We start from the raw sequence: 16,598 nt of genomic DNA on the forward strand, positions 1-16,598 counted from the left end.
GCTGTGTTCCCAGCGCGACGTAGAGGAAATTGCTAAAAACGCGCACACCAGCCCTTTAAAGGGCACCCGGCCGGTGGTTGGGTCGCTGGAACCATATCGCCAAGTATTCAGTCAGCTCAGGACGCTTTGCTGGGTTCCCAGCGCGACGTAGACGAAATTGCCAAAAACGGGCACATCAGCCCTTTAAATTGCACCCTGCCGGTAGCTGGGTCACTGGATCCATATCACCAACTAATCTGTCAGCTCAGGATGCTTTGCTGTGTTCCCAGCGCGACGTAGACGAAATTGCTAAATACGTGCACACGAGCCCTTTAAATTGCAGACAGCCGGTTGTTTGGTCGCTGGAACAATATCACCAAGTAATCAGTCGGCTCAGGACGGTTTGCTGTGTTCCGAGCCTGACGTAGACGAAATTGTGTCGCAGGAACCATATCATCAATGGCTTCATAATTTGCGCACGTCTGGTATGCGTCATTTGTCCTGATTTCTGAATGCCCGCATACTGACCTCACACCCCTCAGGCCTCACCAATGACTTCATTCACACAGACCTGGCGCCCCTCAGACCTCATGAGTGCACTCACAGGAGGTCTCATGAGGGGCACAACCTAATGAGTGCACTCACGGGAGACCTTATGAGGGTAAGACCCTCATGGGTGAGGGCATGTGCCCATGAGGGGCGTGAGGGTGAGGGCGAGTGAGGGCATGCGCCTGTGAGGGCGGTGAGGGTGAGGGCGATTGAGGTCCCACCAAAATGCCCACCTATGCCTCCTAGTGACTTGAAGACACGTGAGGCCATGTGGGTTCTCATGAGTTGAAGGTACGTGAGGCCATGAAGGCCCTCATGAGGTGAGGGCACGTGAGGATGAGGACACGTGAGGCCATGTGGGTCTTCATTAGGCGAAAGTACGTGAGGCGCCGTGAGGACATGAGGGTCCTCATGAGGTGAGGACAAGTGAGAATGAGGACCCTCATGAGGGGAAGATACGTGAGGCCATGAGGGTCGTGAATAGCCTCGTGAGGTGAAGGCATTTGAGGATGAGGATGGTGAGGCCTTTCGGGATCCCGATGCCCTGAAGTGAGGTTTGTGAGGGCAAAATTTGAAATGGAATGTGCGAGTGAGGGTGACTGAGGTCAAGTTACTAGTGAGGAAACTTTGGTGAGAGTGACTGAGGCCGATAAAGACCGTGCTTCCTGAGGTGAGGATGAGTGAGGGGTAGAAAAATTCCAGTAAAATTTCAGACAGATGGTTATCAGTCTGCGAAGTTTGGGATGGGCTAACCCCCGTCTTCTATTTGTAGAACGCGATCGAAATGTATGACGTTTGCTAGATGAAACCCTGTATATGATGCGTTATCCGGGTGTTTCATCCGCGGCATGTTTAGACGTCTATTATGCCACCATGTGCTGCACGGATAAATATGTGGCGTTGGTCCGACGTACCCTTCTTGATTCTTCAACACTCTCAACTGAGATTATGTTTCTTCGGACTCAAAATTTGAGGCTTGAGCCCAGGTTGAAGGTAACAAAGGCTATACTGACAAACTTTACTTCTCGTCGGGCAAACGGAGGAAGGCGTTTGTCGATCCCCGTAAATAGTCCTGAAAGGACGAAAATAAATTTTATGCAACACTCACACTTATATTTATTCACTTGTTTTGTCGCTGAATGACAGGGTCCACAAAAAACAAAAACCCACAGTCCATAGCTTGACGAGGTCACTGGCATCACTACGCTTGCAGCATCATGATTGATTATTACATAAATCCTATGTTCACACAATAACACGCAGCAACAGCAATTACATTATGAATAATGATGTCATGGGCTGTTTCCCCGTTTATAGGATGCGGTACCCAAAGCATGCGGGTTGATATGATGTGATATGTAGAAAAATATACGATTTCATGACAATTGGAAACACGTTCTTTTATCCACTAAAGCGTTTGGCAAATACACGTTTCGGGGAGCTGAGCAGTCTGTGATCGATTCTATTCAAAAGTACCTGAAGTGTCTGCGGAGTCATTTGTGCACCATATGATGTCCTTCATCTCCTAAGAGACCATCCGTGTTTGTGACGGGACGAATAACAAAATTTCAAAACTAATTTGCAATTTGCACTGACAGGATTGACTGTTTGCACTGACTTCTGTCTAAGTCAAGCATATTGTTCATGATCTTATGTGAGCAGTACAGGGATATATTATATTTTTTCAAATAACCCAATTGAGAATGGCAAGCGTTCCATACATCACGTAGTCCTGAAACTTACATATTCCTCTTCTTATCGAGGCTTAGACAACGGTAACGAAATATAATTAATTTCACTATACCATGGTTGAAGAAAACATATGTAAGTAATGCAATCCCATCCATGCTTTGCCTTATTACTTTGGGAAAGTACTATTTGTCGTCTACATCGGCGTGGGAAAGATTTGTGTGATGCCATTTGGCATCACGGAATATCAATTATTCAGTGCTCGATTTCTCTTGGGACTAGCACCTTGGAGTGCTGGAGAGAATACAATTAGCTAAAAGATGGTTTTGTGCTTTGCATTATATGCGCGTTATAGGCGCGCGTTTTATGCCGCAAGGTACGGCTCAAGCCCGCTTGAACCAAGTAAGCAATGATAACACGAGAGATAATAAGGCGCACAATCTATTGGGAGGAAACACTCTAAAGGGCTCCGATAACTGTTCTCAGGACTGGACTGAATCAGTTGGTAACGTCAACGGGCAATGAAGTGTCTTCTGGTGATCTGCTGCCTGTTGTGTGGAGCTCAAGCATGGCTCGGAGGACTCAGGATGATGTACAGGTGAGTAAGTAGTGAGTACATCCTGTTTTTCTCAGTCTGTCAGTGGTGGCATGGTAGCGTATCGTAATCGGCATTAAAGTGCCGTTGCGGACTCAATCCCTTGTCTTCATAATCGTAGCGAGTTTATATCATTGCAATCTGCGTACATCACACAGTATTCTCTTAAGCAGCAGGAGAGAGAAGCAGAAGCATCACAAAATCGATTTCTAGTTTTGAGAAGTGTGGCGTCATGTCAGGCCAAATCTCCCCAGACGTCTGGCAACGTTGCGCCTCGAAGGTCGATTTCTGTTTTCTCACCACAGGCTGCTGGTGCACTTCCGACGTGTGTGGAAGAGAGAGAGTCAATTTCTCTCAAGCGGTAACGCCACTGAACTGTAAAAGCCACATCGATATAGGGTGACAGCATACAAAACTTTAATACGTCAACTTTTAGATTACTTGCGGCCACATTGAGTGTTCCAGGATCAATCTCTTTGTCCAGGATTGGGTGCGCTGGTCGCAATTTCATTTTTCTGCCTATTGTAGGTGACCCACCGCGCTTGTGAACCTTTTAGGGACGTGACGTAGAATCTCGGTCACTGGTCTTTAGTTGTTTAATGGAGGGGTTACGACAGTACATACACCTCCACTTTCCGCGTACGGCGATCCTGTCTTTCCGTGGCACCCGAGATGGGAAGAAAAAAGAAGAGGGCCTCGATGTTGTCGTATGCAAGTATTGTCGCGTGACAGTTAATGTGGGCTGTGGAAGAGGTGCGGCGCGCATATCGGAGCACGTGCAATCGCGGCGCCACGTGAATCTGAAGAATCTTCGTAACGAACAAAATTGGGCAAACTCCTTCTGGTCGTTTGCAGCACTTACAGAACCCGCGAACTAAAGAGCGCGCAGCAATCTGGCAAGAACCTCGGCAAGTATGCTTGCATTTATTACAGTAAGCTTAAATGAGTTGTGCTTTCGTTGATTTCGTGAATGCGCCATCACCTCGGTGTGGAAAGTTGCTTTTGTGATTTCACAAAACTGGTAATTCGCATTGGTTGTTGTTGTTAAAATGACAGTCCGGTCGAAAACATAGGTCTGGGAAACATCGCTTATGATTTCTAATACTCCTCACAACAACTGTGCAAAATATTTCAGAAGAAATCGTATCGCACGACTTATAATCGACTTTTTTTTGTGCCGCAGTTGGTCCTGGGTAAAGGCCGCAGTGAGCTCTCGCGTGACGTGCAAAAGAGCAATGCCGCACGTGACTTGCGCATGCCTGTTTGTGCGATAGTTGATTGTTGCGTGCTAGCATTTGTCCATTATGATGTTTTTGAGTAGCAATCACGCGTTATGTAGACTAAAATGCAGAGTAGCGTTAATGTAAACACAGGTATCACGACGTAGCCTTCTGTTCAGTACACTCATAGACAAGAACACCTCTCTGCATTCCCAGCAACGGCGCAGTCCTCCGCTCCACTTTGTCCATTGGGGGCGTCATGCTCACGTGACGGCTGACGTACATAGAGGATCCTTGGGGCAAGGAGTATGCGAGGGAGAAAAACGAAACCGGATGTCTTCAGAGGAGTATCTTTTATTCGATATCTCGAAAACCACGCCATTTTGTGAGCTGAAACTTTCCACCCAGCATGTAAGCCTCCGTGGCAGTTGGAAAAAATCAACTTCCGTTTTTTTTTCGGACTGTCCCTTTAAGGCTGCGTTAGACGCGCACAGCACTGAAATTACATTGTAATTGGTATTCGCCGATAACTGTCGGGTAAACCATGTACAAGCAAAGAAAAACATAGAAAAACTCCGGTTTCACGAAAATCAATAAACATCGAAAAACATACGCCGAATCCGCCAAAAAAAGTAAAAATCGAAAACGCGGAACCCTACTCATGTTGTGAGTTTCGTTGCAGAAAGCAGTTATTCAATTGTTCTTTTTTTTTTTTTCCTTCCACTGCTCGCGAATGGAACAAGTTACTATCATACCCGTTCGGCAGCTTTTTCGAAGGCAGTTATGGCCAACCAAGCATGTTAAAATAGGTGATCACTTGTTGTCTTGTAGTTTTTCGTTATGTTAGACTCGGTGTGAGCCACATGGATGCTGTGTCCTTTTGTTGTCCTTCCTTGTGCTCTCTGTGCCTTGGGCCTCAACTGATGGCCAGCAGTATTCTCCAAATAACAAGAAAATCAATATAATTTTGTACGCTCTTATGAAGGACGGGAGGGGGGAGTGTCGAAATAGCTGGCCGCACTCAAGGTGGGCATCGTCACGACTATAGCTAAAAGAAAAAAAAAAGGGGGGGAGAAGAGAGTTGACGATTTCAAAGTGAGGCATAGGCAGGATGACCGGTACTGATGGGACAGAGGTGTATTGTAGATGAGAGGTGCGCTAGAGTGGTCTTTCCACTGGAATCCTCCATGGAGCCGATCTTGAACGGTTGCGAGTTCGTGAACGCAGATCCCATGCGTAACGGATGGAACATTGTCTGCATGACACGGGGAAGACCTTCGTGGGAAGACAGGGTCGATGATTCTGCATGTATGCCAGGATGACGCACTTCAACTAGCTGTTTGACGGTCATGTGCCTATCGGTGTCGCCCGGAACTGGTAAGGATGGACTGCAGCTGAGGTGTGCTGAGGATGCTAGCGATCCGCTCGTTCGTTCCCCTGATGCCGACATGAGACGGGATCCATTAAACAGTAAGATCACCTCCGGTTAGCTTATGCTGGGCACACGACCTCCTTGTACAGCGGGCTAAAATGCTACCACGCATGGGGTTCATCACGTTACAGAGGGCACTTCTGGAGTCCGTAAGTAAAACGGCCTTAGCTATTCCAGCGACTTGGACCGCAGTAGATGCGTGTAACAAGCCGAGGAGTTTTGCCATCGTAGATGAGATAGGGTAACGAGCTGATTTCCTTTGCCAAGACATGTTCATTGATGGGATGTAGTACGCACTGGTAGCGCTCTCGGCACGGTGGTCAATGGAGCCATCCGTGAACACCACAGTATGCGTGTGGTAGGCGTCGCTTATCAGGTTCTCAGCCGCCATTCTGGCCACCAGTGGGCTGGACTCACTCTTCTTCCGTAAACCCGAGATGTGAAGCGTTGTAGCGGGCACGAACTCACGCATGGCGGCGCAGGTGGACTAGCTGGGAGCCGAGGAAGAGCTCCCATGTTGGCTTGAGAGCTGGTGGCGAGCTCACTAGCCAGGCGCCCCAGGGATGTGTGTGTCCTTTGTTCGAGGTCTGTGAAGAGGGAATGCTTGTGATAGATGTTGCCGCGGTATCCAGAAAATGGAGTCCCTTGAGCTCAGAGTGGACACTGACAGGCTTTTCCTTAGCTTCCAGGTACGTTTTGATGACGCTAGAAAAAGTAGGAAGACCAAAGGCAGTTCTTATTCCGGCGCGATGAAGGCGCTCAAGGGCCTGCCACTGTGTAGGCGCAAGGTCTACGTACGGCGCCACGTAGAGAATGTGTGACAACATGAGGGCTTTGTGCAGTGTGAGCAATGACCGCGCATTGCAGCGCCATGACTTACCGTTGATTCTGCGAAGCAGGTTAAGCGTTTTCTTTCCTTTGCAGATAGTCTCGTTCATTGGTTAGACAAGCGTAATGCTCATCGATGGTGACACCAAGATATTTACATGACGCGCGTCTTGGAATGGGAGTGTTATTAAAGCTGAGGCTAGGGAAGTCTTTGCCCACCTACACTCTAAAAACAGAACTTCACCGCATAGCACGCTGTGCGCCAACCATTGCCGTGAATGATATCGTTATCGCTTCTGATTCGGAGAGGCGGGCGTACGCCCTTTTGTGGCAGTTTGGATATATGAAAATTGCCACAAAAAGGCATACACCCCCCTCTCTCTTCGAATCAGAAGCGATAACCCTATCATTCTTGGCAATGGTTGGAGCACAGCGAGCTATGCGGTGAAGTTCCTTTTTTTTTTCTATAGTCGTAACAATGCCCACTTGAGTGCGGCCAACAACGGCAAGCTACCTCGACCCCCCCCCCCCCCCCCCATGACCCTCTGTTTTTAGAGTGCGAATAACGCAGACGGTTGGGCTTGTTGGTATTCCATGGCAAAGGTGCAAAAAACGCTGCAAAGTGTTACGAAACGGACAGTGGAAGACAAACAGGAACGGGCGAGGTGCTCGTTCCTTCCTTTGCTTTTAGAGTGCACTCTCCACGGGAAATGCAAGCCATGTATTTTGACTTCTCTGGCGACGCTTCCAGCCCTCTCGCAAGCAGCGCTGCATTGAGCCCGCTCAAGGCAATACCAGCTGTGTCACGAACTTTCTTATTGTTCGTTCCCACGATGCGGAGACAGATGTCGTCCGCGTAGATAGTGAGATGAAGGGCGTGTGGTGCAGGGCGGATTCCTCGGTGAACCCCGGCCATGATTAGGTTGAATATAGGGGATAACGCTGCCTTGTGGGACTCCTCGCTCAAACTTCTTCATGGAACAATACACCCGCGGACAGAGACGTCGAACGTTCTGTTGGATAGAAAGTCACAGAGATATCCCAGCAGACGGCCAGTGACACGGGCTGCTTCGAGCGCAGCTAAACATGCCGAGTGCGTTACCGAGTCGTATGCCTTATTCACATCAATGGAGAAAGCGAGAACAAACGCATTGGACTCTCTCGCTTGCGTCATGCTAGTAGCCACCTTTCCTTTCTTTTTTCTTAATAAACATGTCCCCCCTCCCCCACACACACACTTTAGCAATAGCGTCAGTCGCGCTCCAGCCCTTCCGAAATTCTGTAATGTGATCTGGGAAGCAATTACCTCGCTCCACGACCCAATCCAGCCTTTTGTAAATTATACGCTCTAATAACTTGCCAACGCACGAGGTTAGAGCAGTGGGAGGGTAGGAGGACAGTTGGCTCGGTGGCCTCCCCGGCACTTGGACAGGTATTACTCGTGCATGTTTCCCGATCAGATGGGATGCATCCAGGGCCCTTAAGAAGGAACTTCACCTCATAGCATGCTCCTGGTCAACCATCATCCCGAATGACATCGTTCTCGTGCGTGGTTTTTCGAAAACGGGAGGCGTACGCCTTTTATTGTTGTCATTGTGTACATACAAACTTAGATTACAAATACGTACATGTACAAAAAAGGCCGCGCCTCCCGTTTTGAACAAATCAGGAGCGAGAACGATGTTATTCGGGATTATGGTTGGCCAGGAGCGTGCTATGAGTTGAAGTTCGTTGTTAGAGCGTACGAAATGATATTGATTTTCAACCTTGTGCGCTTTCTTCAAGAAACTGGCCTTGCGGAAAGACCGCTCTAGCGAACCTCTCATGCACAGTGCAACTCCGTCCCGTCACTTCCTCACTTTGAACTCATCAACTTTCGTGTCCCTTTTTCTTTCTTATTTTTTTGCTATTGTCATGACGATGCCCAACAAGGGCAAGCTATTTCGACATCCCGCCCCTCATTTTTAAGAGCGTACTGCTGGCTTTTGTGCGACCTTTTAGATACCAAGTTAGTGTATTACTATGACCGCGAACAACAAACAAACAAAAATTCTCGGATCCCCTTGACTATGGTCCCTTGACTACCACATTTCGTTTTTCTTTTCTTGTCCGATTATAGTTTTGCTTTTTCTTCCATCAAACCAACGAACGAGCACGAAAGCAAACATGAGAAATGTTGAGTGAAGCTTGAAAGAAAGAAAAAAAAAAGAAGGAAAGAAGTTGTTGGAGTAACAAGACAACAAACAGTAGCGGATTATTAGAAACATGAATAAGTTACAATTATTCAGTTGCATTTTTAATTCACAGACATTACTACTTACGTTAAACTTGACCGCCGTAACTTTCAATGTTACAATTTGCATTGGAGTTTGCAATGCTCTGTGAAAAATTTATGGCGTTCCCAATGAATTCAAGTAAATGCGCACGTATTTATGTTCAACATGTCTACTGGACTGTGCACTAACACTGTATATGTTGATTCTGTATAATACATAGGCCAAAGACGCTCCCAGTGGATGAACGTGGTCCTCCAGTGGGGGACGCCCTGTTTCTCACACCTTACATCCGCCAAGGAAGACTGGAGGAAGCCCGAAACCTAAGCCGTGTGGGACCCATTGGCACCGATCCCGAACTTGAGAGTTATTCAGGCTTCTTCACTGTCAAGGAACTTTACCACAACAACCTCTTCTTTTGGTTCTTCCCCGCTAAGGTAACGCGGAATACTATTCAGTTGTGTTGTAGCGACGCGTAAGGATAACGCGTACGGATGAAGTTTCCTCGGAAGGGAACTCATCGTCTCTCGAAAAGTGGTTCGCTGCAGAGGACACGCGATCCCACGCATGACTCATGCGCATAGCCACACGATTACCGCCAGTGCCATGGTCGGGTTTAGTCCCAGTTGTTCGGCCGCGCTAGCAGGAAATCCAAGAGAGAGAGAGAGAGAGAGAAAGAAGTACATGCGCCTTGCTCATGGGAATAATAATTAGCGCGGTATAATCATAATCAACTTAGCCTGATCATTGCGACATGCGTTTCAGAGCACGTATGCCTAATGAGTTTCGTACACGATACATATCTACCCCCTTTACACTCCTCACACTCCGTAACACTTTAGCTTGCCGATTAACATTCAATTGAATAACTAATAATGATAATAATGATAACCTTAATAGTACTAATAATAATAATAATAACTTGGCAAAGGGTGTGTAAGGTGATAACAACCATCATGTTTTGATGTGGTGCTTGGTCGAGAGTAAACTGAAACGCATCTGTTAGGTTGCGTTGCGAAGCGCGAGGAAAGTCACCCGAGCGGCACTTTCGAGAAATAAAGGAAGCGAATATTCAGACTCTGGCTTTACATGGGTGTCCGTCGTTAGCACAAGCTCCGAATGGTGGGAATGGTGTCGCCTTCAGCTCTGGTTGTTGACACGGGCGCTTGTGGCGCTTACTGAAAGCTGATGCCATGAAATATCGCCGGGAGGCGATGTCGTTGCCCTGTCGGCTCCCATCACTCTTAAAAACCAACTTCACCGCATAGCACGCTCCCAGCAAATCATCATCTCGAATGATATCGTTATCTGCCCTGATTTATTGAAAAACGGGGGGGGGGCGTACGCCTTTTTGTGACAATTATGAACAGCATCAGTGTCACAAAAATGGCATACGCCTTCCGTTTTCAAAAAACCAGGGGGCTTAATTGTTTCACACGTTCAACTTAACGGCACGAGACAGCTGAACGAGTCGTTCAGGCTAATGAAACGAGCAACTTTATCGATGCTTTGCGTGGTCACAATCTGTGCTCCTCGTGAAGCTTCTTCTTTGTGGTTATTGTGCACGCTGCGAGCGCTCACGTGCTGTGATGTCACCGCCCTGAGCGAAGAGAAGGCTGGCAGCGAGGCTGCATTTTCTCCGACTGTCTGTTTCATTTGTTCCGACAGCTCGCATTCTCGTGCTCTCATACATGCTCGTTGCGTTCGAATGTTCGTTCCCATGCTCGTTCATCATCTTGTTTTTCTTTCCGTCTCAATATATGGCTCGCTAGTCGTGTGAAAATAATGAGCAAACAAACAAACAATACGTCACTGCAAGGATAATCGTCGAGCAGTACGCAAAATATTGTAAATCATTTTCCTGTCCGGACGATAGTGTCGGGTGAGAATGGTCTTAACTATCATACGAGAACTAGTGTGTGCTGGGATCTAGGGCACATGGGAGTCCGAGGCCAGAAAGGGAAGACGTAGTGGTATCAGAAGTATCAAATGAAGAAAGACAAGGAGGCTGCCCCTTCTCCTCAACCTATACACTGATGTCATTACCTTTCTGTACATTTTTCCTTCAAGCATGGAACTACAACGCGCAGCCTTACTGTCAGGCTTCATAAACAGAAGACTTAAAATAAATTCGCAGTGCACTAAAACGTTTTGCTGGTGAGCTTGAACAGAACGTTAGTGAACTCTTATAATTCCGTGTTAGCACCGTGAAGCAAGTGAATGTTCTGGAACTATTCAAGACAATCGACCTCCGGAAATGTACAGAATCCTTTGCTCTATTAAAGAAACTATTAAAGAAAAACAATTCTAACACTACTATCTGCATCCATTTCGCCTTTGTTGTTCATCGGAACACCTGTAGCTATCAAGACGAAGTGAAGTACACGGTCGCAGGTCCTCACAAACGGTGCGGACAGCGTTTCTTGGCGGACGGAAGAACTTCACAAAATCTATCTCGTGCAGTTGAAAGGCATCCTGACGCCATCACGTCCATGGGGCACAGTTAGCCACTTGTGTGATCGCCCAAGCGAAGAATCCTTCCGCCATCTTTCTTTGGCAGCTTCAACGTCAGTGAGTCGTTAGGCATAACGAAACGAAGAACCTTATCGACGCTCTGCTGTGGCACAATCTCTGCTCTTCGTTTAGCTTGTTCGTTGAGTCTATCGTGCTCGTTACGAGCCCTTACGTGTTGTGATGTCACCGCCCTGAACGAACTACAGCTGCCAACAAGGCTGCAATCTTTTCGACCCACGGGGTTGTTTAATTTTGTTTGGATAGCTCGCATGGTTTGTCTATGGTTTGCCTATGGCTTGTCGTTGTCACTACTTCGTCCTCTTTCTCGTCTTCATCTGCATCTTCTCGAGAATATCTCACAGCCCTCATGTAACCACTGGTGTAAATACGATGAAGGGGGGGGGGGCATGTCATTTTTTACACAGTCGTGGAGCAATACATGTTCGTTTCTGCAGAAATTCCGTTTCTGCAAATCTCCAAATGAGGATGTTTAAGATTCTAACAGGTGGGTAGACCCACTCCTTAGGCAAACGATCTCTTTCGGCGGTTACTGGACCGAGAGATTACGCCCCTGTCACGTTAACGAAAAGAGCGCGTCATACACCACGTGCTCGAGCTCACGAGTGCCTCGCGCTTCGTTAGATCATGAGCCATGTAGGCGATGAAGCCTGTGAGCACGTGAACACGGCAAATGACACCGTCGGTGGTTAAGTAAGCAAGAGATTACGCCTTTGTCCTGTTAACGAAAAAAGCCCGTCACGTGTTCGTGTTAACGAGAGTTCCGCCCCTCGTTGACTGGCGAATGATGGAAGTGATTAAGATAACGATATCATTCGAGATGATGGTTGGCGGGGAGCGTGCTATGCGGTGAAGTTCGTTTTTAAGAGTTCATCTGAAGACAAGCTTGTGTTCTTGAATTGATCGTGTGTTGCGTAGCGTTCTATACCTCAATTAAAAGGAATGAGATGAATCCAAGCAGGACTAAATACTGTCGACCAAATATTCATACACCGCATACTGTTTAATACTTTTTTCTTAATATGGTTACTGAAACACCCTGTATGCTGATCGTCTTCTATACCGCCCGTATATCTATCCAGTCTATGTGGAACAAACAACTTTATTTTCGGCCTTGGAGAGTGGGGAGTTTCATCGCAACAGGCGATACTCTACCCTACGATAAAGAAATAAAAAACGAAAAATGGTAACATCATGACGATAGAAGATGAAAAATACAAAAGGTGGAAGCTGCTGGTTGGAATCCTGGAACTGAGGTAGTGGTGCGGGCGTGGTTAGGGTCACGGAAATGTCCGTGGCGTCGGAGTCGAATGTAGGCGCGTTTACACGAAGGCGACATAAGTCGACTGGGCGAGATAGGTCATTCTACCCTCTCCATATAAACCCGACTACATCGACCTAAAGGGAACGTCGACGCAGCAGAAATAAGTCGCTACGTTGCGGTAGATCAGACGACTGGAGTCGTCTCGCCTTTGCCATGTAAACCGGGCAAGTCGACTGTGCCGATGGTTTCTGCTACGTCACAACCGCATCTGCTGCCGTGCTCCGCCCGCAACACAGAAAATAAACATGGCGACGGACACGGTTGACGTTCCCGCCGGTGAAAGCGTTTCAAGCCAGCAGCATTGGGCATCGACTGGGCCGTTGGTAGAACGCTTTAATGTTTATGGGCGCAGTAAAGGAAGTCACACACTGATAAAACATTATGCAATTGCAAAGTGATAACTTTAGTGCCTTGGCGGCGCTGTCATCGACTGAGTCGACTGAATTGCCCAGCGGATCGCTTCCTGCCATGTAAACCGTCCAAAGTCGATGTTTGCGATCAGTCGACTGTTGCTTTCAGTCGATGTATGCGCCCATGTAAACGCGCCTACAAGGCGGTTCTGATAGTACACGTATCAGGGAGCGCGCAAAAGACTCCTGTTTCATTCACCTTGAAAGAAGTCTGAGCTTGGGCGAAAAGACGGGAAATTCGTCAATGAAAAAACGGCTAGGAAGCAAGCGAGCTGGTGAAGATGATGCATAATGTAAAACCCCGAGACTAGGGAACACGAAAGGACAGACACAAAAACGAAGTCTCAATTGAGACTTCGTGTTTGTGTCTGTCCTTTCGTGTTCCCTAGCCTCGGGGTTTTACATTATGCATGGGAAATTCGTGACAGAGTTCTTTTTTTTATTGCGTGTTAGCACCGCGAAGCAACTGTGGCTATGAGCGGCGTACAGACGTGGACAGATGGAGTGAGGACAGCAGGAAGAAGTGGGGGACAGGAGGGTTAGTATGCGTCCTGGGCCTACTTCAGGGGGCGTGACACAGTCCTGTCGTGTTGTCCCTTCCTTCCAAGGCTCAGAATTTATCCATGTTCCACCAGGCATTTATCCAGCAGCTAGCCTGCGCCTATGGTACATATTTTATCTGAAACCTGTTCACACGAACGTATCGACAAACCATCTTACAACCGTGAACGTAAAGGAAGAAAAGTAATATTCCATTTAAAATCCCATTTCGTACACACGCACACAAAAGTAATAATAATAATAATAATAATAATAATAATAATAATAATAATAATAATAATAATAATAATAATGCTGGTCAGTAATAGCCCTTTCTCCTAATATAGTTTTGAACGTTTCACATAGAGCTCTGCCTTTACAAGGATCACGTGGTTACAAGGAAGTGAAACAAATAAACATTGCAGGGCAGCTGTTAGTGAACATATGCTAAATAGATAACGCAAAGGTGACGTACATGATGACGAAATAGAAAGGCGCACCAGCAACACTCTCTTTGTCCTGGGAAATGTACATGCCCAAGAATTAGGGACAAAACGTAAAGCAGGCTTCACCTAAAACAGCTCCCATAGAGCCTGTGTATTTTGGAACGAAAAGCGCGTGCTACATATTCTGCTGGCAGCGCTTTGCATTCGTTCTCTAATGGCATATTGCCTCTGCCAAGACGAAACTTTTGAGCATTTTTTTGGGCATGAATAGTGGCATCTTCAAGGTTCCATTCGGGTTCCAAATTCTGAACATGTAAAGGAGCCTTCAATCGCCGCACGAACGCGTAGCGGCGAAGCCTACGTTCAAGGCCACGCGCAACCACAGGTTTGGGAAATGGCTCGCCGCAGAAGAGACTACAACAGATAAAGAAGACAAATAAGAAATAACAATACGAGGAGCAAAGATTTGTGTGTTACTTCACGTGGTAAGGGTATAGGATATAAAAAGATAAAAACTTGACAGCTGTTAGGAGAACTAACATCGTTGAGCAAACGTGTGTACATTATGGCTGTTACGAAATCTGTTGGTATCTGATAAACTGTGAGAAATCAAACAAAACATAAAATAAAGGTGTGGTCGGAGTGAACGGCACAACAAAAACAACAATAAATGATGACAATGAGATGGGGTGTTTCACCGCAGAGGTGCGCACCCTACCCCACTGCACGTGGAGCATTATGTGAAGATGATGAACGAAGGATGAAAACACAAGAAAGAACTAAAATGAACGGCAGCAAATAGATCAACGACAGCTTAAGACGAGACATGTACTACTTTGCATTGGAAAATGTGATATCTGAGGTTCTACGATGTGCTAGGGTTGTCAAATAAAGTTTATCGAGGATAGGTTAATAATTATAGACACCAATGCGTCGGTCATAGAGAATGTACAATGACTCCAAGGGATTCGATGCTGTCATTCGGTCAATCTCTTATCTTTGAAAATTAGTGAAGCTAATTAAGTATACCATTTCAGTTAGCCATCGAACACTGATGCGACCGGCTAGGAAAGATATCCGAGAGGCCAGGTATGTTAGCCGCCCAAACGGCACGTCCGGGGCTATCATACATTTTTAATAACAACTGTGGCACCTAACAAAGGACAACCTGTATATCCTCATGTGTTTCCATACTGACTCCCGGAAGAATTCGAGGGTCGTTCGAGTAGACCGAATGTACAATCGTGTTTATGAAATAGCGCAAAAAAAAAAAGAAACTAAAAAATTGGATACGGTTGCAAAATTTGAGACATACAAAAATAAAAGATTTGACTAAAATTGGCGGGCTAAAGTGTGCCTAATGAACCAACATTCAGTTTGCTTATAGAAACAAGGTATTCTGAGGCACGATAGGTCTATAAGTTGAGTGAATGTTGGCGTGGATATGTCGCGCTGACGTAGATGGTGTCGTCTAGACGCAAAAAATGCTGGAGGCTTGAAGGCTCGGCAGTGCAGAGAACCTACGGATACGCATGTAAGATGAGGGAAGTAGGACAACCATGCACGCACACGCATGACGCTGAACTATAAAACCGATCTGTATATTCCGAAACTCCGAGTGGCTGAACACACCGTTTGTATAGACTGCCAGTTTCGTTTCTTCTTTCTCGCTCTTTCCTTTTTCCTTTTTCTTTTCTTTTTTTTGGAGGGGGAAGACAATTTATGATACAGCTATAGGAAGTCAGGCTTCCTCGCGAACGCAGGAGCCTCTCTCTAGGGAGGAAAGCGCAATTGTAAAAGGCGGTCACGTGTTCCGTTTGTATTATAACACATTGCTCCGCTCTCTTTTGATCAGGATAATGCTCGTTGCCTTGTCAATGTCATCTGCATTTTTTAGATACTGTAGATATGTCGTTCACCTCGAATCTGCACAAAAAGGTAAGAAGTCACGACTTCTGTTGTTTGAGTTTCATTTGCGATTTTGTGGCGACTTTCTGTTCTATCTATCAAAGTCTATCAAAATAAGCACAATTTCAGACAACGGAGAAAAAAAAACGTATCGTTCTGCGTTCTTGTCTTTTATTTTCCATACTGAATACAGCTAACGCCGTAGTGGCTCAAATCTATCCCTATTGCAGCCTAATGCCGCGTGCTTTTCGACAGCCGTACTCCTGGCTTTTCTTTTCGTCAGTGGAGAGGGTTCTAGCGGGTGCGCTGTCTCATCAGCGTATTTCTTCTGAAGATTTACTATCTTGATCCAGCCGTCGTACATGCTCGCGCTTTCAGCAGACTGCTTGGGACTGTGTTGTTCGCTGTCGCGTCTTTTTTCATTCGATCATCTTTGTTTCCGTAGGTGTGAAGAAAAATTTATTGACTAGTTGATAAGCAACTGCGTGCACCACGTACAAGTCAGTTGTGTAGCATCGATTGCTAGTACGTATGAGTTGAATAATATGAATGAAGCAGGATGAACATTTGATTTACACATAAGAGTTAGTGACGTCTTCATGTTGGGAAAAACTTCGCATGGTTGCATATGCGATCACAATGTCCTCCTTTTAACGTTGAAGCCAAAATAATCGGGGGCACTCCAAACGACGTTACTCAAGCTGTGACGCAAAATTTGCCTCAGCTTGCCGTCGTCTGGATCTTTGGACGTCGTTCCCGATTTCCGTTCTTAGCTCACCTCGCGTCATAGAGTCCACATCTAACATGCGTGACACGCGCTGGTTGAGTTCGACACTTATACGTGGCCTCTTTCCTCTTGGATGCCATCTTCTT

General features: G+C 46.5%; 1 protein-coding gene across 1 annotated transcript in view; it reads left to right on the forward strand.

The window, feature by feature from the left end:
• Window positions 1-2,703: 2,703 nt before the first annotated feature.
• The window catches only part of LOC135378617 (probable serine carboxypeptidase CPVL), a 29,168-nt gene continuing 15,273 nt past the window's right edge, over window positions 2,704-16,598 (forward strand). The window contains exons 1-2 of the mRNA XM_064611690.1: window positions 2,704-2,815; window positions 8,789-9,002. Coding sequence (XP_064467760.1) covers window positions 2,739-2,815; window positions 8,789-9,002 — 291 coding nt within the window. The 5' untranslated portion in view covers window positions 2,704-2,738. The remainder of the gene's footprint in view (window positions 2,816-8,788; window positions 9,003-16,598) is intronic.

This window comes from Ornithodoros turicata, chromosome 1, assembly GCF_037126465.1.
Source record: "Ornithodoros turicata isolate Travis chromosome 1, ASM3712646v1, whole genome shotgun sequence".
Taxonomy (NCBI): Eukaryota; Metazoa; Arthropoda; class Arachnida; order Ixodida; family Argasidae; genus Ornithodoros; species Ornithodoros turicata.